The sequence below is a fragment of the Panicum virgatum genome, chromosome 9K, assembly GCF_016808335.1.
Source record: "Panicum virgatum strain AP13 chromosome 9K, P.virgatum_v5, whole genome shotgun sequence".
Lineage (NCBI taxonomy): Eukaryota > Viridiplantae > Streptophyta > Magnoliopsida > Poales > Poaceae > Panicum > Panicum virgatum.
Window position 1 is genome coordinate 44,816,584 of NC_053144.1, and position 4,035 is coordinate 44,820,618.

At 47.0% G+C, this 4,035-nt stretch overlaps 1 protein-coding gene across 1 annotated transcript; it reads right to left on the reverse strand.

Annotated features, from left to right (window-relative positions):
* Nucleotides 1–934: 934 nt before the first annotated feature.
* On the reverse strand, nucleotides 935–3,800 carry LOC120651622. Its single transcript, XM_039929187.1, has 4 exons — nucleotides 3,256–3,800; nucleotides 2,416–2,556; nucleotides 1,475–1,639; nucleotides 935–1,373 (listed from the first exon to the last, which is right to left on the reverse strand). The coding sequence occupies exons 1-4, from the start codon at nucleotides 3,575–3,577 to the stop codon at nucleotides 1,279–1,281; spliced, it is 723 nt and encodes a 240-aa protein (XP_039785121.1). The 5' UTR covers nucleotides 3,578–3,800; the 3' UTR covers nucleotides 935–1,278.
* Between the last annotated feature and the right edge of the window lie 235 nt (nucleotides 3,801–4,035).

Below are 4,035 nucleotides of genomic sequence, written 5' to 3' on the forward strand. Positions count from 1 at the left end.
CTGAACTGGCAGCTCGGACAAGCGGAGGTAGCAGCATTTGTTTTCACTGATGACGAGGTGGTCAGTCTCTCTTTCAAGCTAGAAAGTATTAATTAGACCAAAAAGTAATCAGCAAGGCAATCTTATTCTAAGCTAGTAAGACTCCATATGCAGACTACATGTTCACTATTAGATAACTGCTGTGAAGAATACATCTCATTAATCATGCACCGATATCACATTATTAAACCTAGCTAGACCTATGGTTTAGTTTAAAACTCCCTGAGAGAGAGTCATGCTCTGGCTGCAAAGCTCCCATGTGAACTTATTAATCCATCTATGATTTACATTTTTTAAGAGATTTTTTTTTGAAGAGAAGCTTTACCTTTTTTCGAAAGGGGAGATTTTTATCTATGCTTTACCTACACGTCAATTGTTCCATAATGCTTGTTATGGGTTTTTTTAATTGGATGCTTTTTCAATGTTGTAAACTACACGAAGGATAAGGAGACCCACCAAATTAAAAGCCATTTTGTGCTACCAAGGCATACTAGACATTCGCAACCATGGCATTCGCATTATCATAAAATCTAGGATAATCCTTGAGTGCTGATCAGAGCCTCTAGCGAGGGCCACATGGTGTTATCGATCAGCTATTCGTATTCATCAGCAATAAGCTATATCAGCTATGTCAATCGACTCATAAAATCTAATTTATTTTGCTCCCCCTACAGTTTAAGTTTTACCAATGTAGCTCTTGCAAAATCATGTACTTTGTTATTAGCTAATATAATACAAGTCACAGAACGCATGCAAAAGCTCACCATAGCGCCATAAAAAAAAAAGAAAATTATTAGAGAAGATCATCAGACATCCATAATTCTCCCTACGTCACATTCCATGCATACGCATCTCACACCACCACTTCAAGACAATCAGATAAACAGAAAAACCATATATAAGTGACAACATTATGCAGTAAAAGATCAGTACCATATATAAATTTGCGCACACTGATGGTGTTACTTGCACACCAATAATCAACATGAAAACAACCACTAATTAAGTAGCAAAAGCAATAGCAGGCAAAGGGTTTGAAGCATAGATGAATCCTCACTCCACGGCACACATGCCTTCCTCTCGCATGGATAAATTAAGCCTTCTGAACTGAGTACGATCGAAAAGCAGGGTCGATTACTGTTCATGACCGCTTGATTTAAGCACGGTAGTATCATACAGATAAAAGGAACATAAGAGTATTATTGTCCTCAAAGCAGCTGCATAGTAGTAGCAGAAACATCAGGAGCGATCAGTAGTGGCTCCATCAGTTGCGCCACTCATAGCCATTAGGACACTGGCAGTTCTCGGGCATGTTGGAGGCGGATCATCATTACCTACACAATCAAGGCACACAAGCAGCAGATATCTTGTTTAGAGAATGTATTCGTTCTAAGATTGTACTGGAAGAAGCTAAGAGAATGTAGACATATATTACCGTGACCGTCCGGACGAACAGTGTCATGGCTGCAACCGAAGCAGATCTTGGCAGTGTCGCGTACAAGACCATAGAAGCACTCCATGGCGGCCTTGTCATCGTTACCGCTCCAGTCGCTATCTCCAGAACCTCTGCCTCGTGGCGCCATGGCTGGTTTCTCCCATCCTGTTAATTATTTTGTGTGAAGAACATGTAGCTTGGTCAGCGCATGTACAAACCGGATCAAAGAACAGAGAGCAATGCAATTTTATTTCTTTTGAGTTTTGAACAAAAATGGAATGTTCACAATTATGCAAACATCATAAGATGGACCATAAGTGATCGCACTGACATAATTGCAAAATCGATGAGTTCGAGCAGCACATATATGGATTGGCAAAATTGGAGCAAAGAACTGAAGAAATACAAAAAACTAGATAGGCAAGGAATTCACATGCCATCATGCTCAAGTAGGCCTTCTTACACCTGCCCAGAAGCATGTCGTTCCAACCCTGTGATGATCGAGCAGCAAAATAAACCACGCACATAACAAGAGACAGAGGCCCTGTTTGTTTCAACTTATGGCCGATTTTGAAGGCTCGATTTTAAGAAATTCAGAAGTTAGATGACTGCCAGAATTCAGAATAAAAAATCCACAATCAACTGAATTCTTGATTCTCGATTCTGGGAGTCATCTGATTTTTGGATTTCCTGAAATCGGGCCTTCAAAATCGGCGAGAAGCTGAAACAAACGGGCCAAATGCGGCTATCGGTGGTGAGAAACTGAGAGTCAATGTTTTGCCAGATCAGATCCATCCATCAAACAATTCTTGTAGCTGAAACAACAGCTTGGTGGTCGTATGGCGAAGAAAACAAAATCTGATGGAGAGATCATATGTAGTCATCTATAGAGGTAGGGAGGGAGATGGAGATAGAGAGAAGTGGAGGGCACGGGCGCATACCATAGCAGGTCCTGGTGGCTTCACGTATAAGACCATAGAAGCACTCCATGGCGACCTTTTCATCATCGTTGTCGCTCCTGTCGCTGTCTCCAGAGCCACTACTGCCCAGCGGCGGCGGCGCCATGGCTGGCCTATCCCATTCTGGTATTTTGTGAGGAACAAGCAGCTTGGTCAGTGTCATGCATATGTAAACCTGGGTCAGAACCGTACAGTGCTATCTAGCCTGAATCAGACTAGATAATCCCCCCTCCCCCTTCTTTTCATGCTACTGTGTACTCTGTGGTATTTCCGTTGTTGAAATGGAAATGGGGTGCTTCCTCGCGTCGAAAAAAAAATGTATATGTAAACCAGATCTTAGAACATTATATGCAAACATCAACAGATGGACAGTACTATATGCATGCACTCGCACTGAAATGTAATCATTGCCAAATCGATGAAGCACAAGCGCACAACACGTCAACACTACATATACATGGGTTGGTGTCAATGCATATCGGGATTCGGGACAAAGAACTGAAGAAACTATCAAACTGAAAGCAAGGAATGAACTCGCAGGCCATCATGGTCAAGAAGGCCTTGCGCCAAATCAACTTGCATGCTCTCTGTGATGCGAAGCATGAGAGATGAGAGACAGGCTATAGGAAGGAATCAAGGTCACGCTGGATCTCGATCGGATCCATATATGAAACAACATCCACAGCTCGAACGACTGGCATCATGCATGGCCGGGGAAGAAAGCAAGCACATAATAATTAAAGATGGGCTGATGGAGCAGCGGGCGAGATCTGGAGGGAGACGACGGACAGATCGAAGCGGAGGGCACGCCCGCGCGCATACCGTAGCACATCGGCGGGCCATGGGCGATTGGCAGGCAGGTCGGAAGCAGCGCGACGGCGGTGCCGGTGGTGGCTGCGGTGCGCTGGGTCACGGCGGTGAAGTAGTAGGGCGGCATGGTGGCGAGTATTAGTAAGTAGGTGCCGAGCCCGCACAGGATGGCGATGACCTGGACCCACACGCCTGCGCCGGCTTGGTCCTCCTCCGGCCTCCGCCCCCGTCCCCACGCGGCGGCCTCGCCGCCGGGCGGGACGCGGCCGTAGAACAAGTAGGTGGCCGCGTACGCGGCTTCCTTGCTGATCCGCCACTCGGGCTCCTCGTCCATCCTCACGGTCGCGCTCAGGTGGCGGTGGTCGTCAAGGCGGCGGCGGTGGAGGGTCAGGAGGGAGGGGAAAGCAGCGAGCCCAGGGTTGGGTGGGTTTGAGGCGAGGGGGGATGGAGAATTGGCTTGCAGCTGGTGCGCGTGAATAGAGAGGTTCGAAGGCAGGAGAGGCGTGAGCTGGGTGTGGAACGGAGATGGCAGTTTCGGTCACTTCCGGAAGGAAGGAACTGCTCGCCGGCCGGCCGGGCAGCCGCGCCGGTGGTCCCGTCCAGTAGTCAAGACGTGGCCGGATTTGTCTCTTGATGACGTAGCTAGGGTAGGCAGGCGCGCGCGGCCTCCACAACATGCCAACCGCGTGCCAATCATCAGATCGCTGTGATAAAAGATGATGAGCTAGCATACAAGCGATGATAGCAGCGTGAGCCAGCACAGCAAAGCACGCGGGGTAAAAATAAAATCTA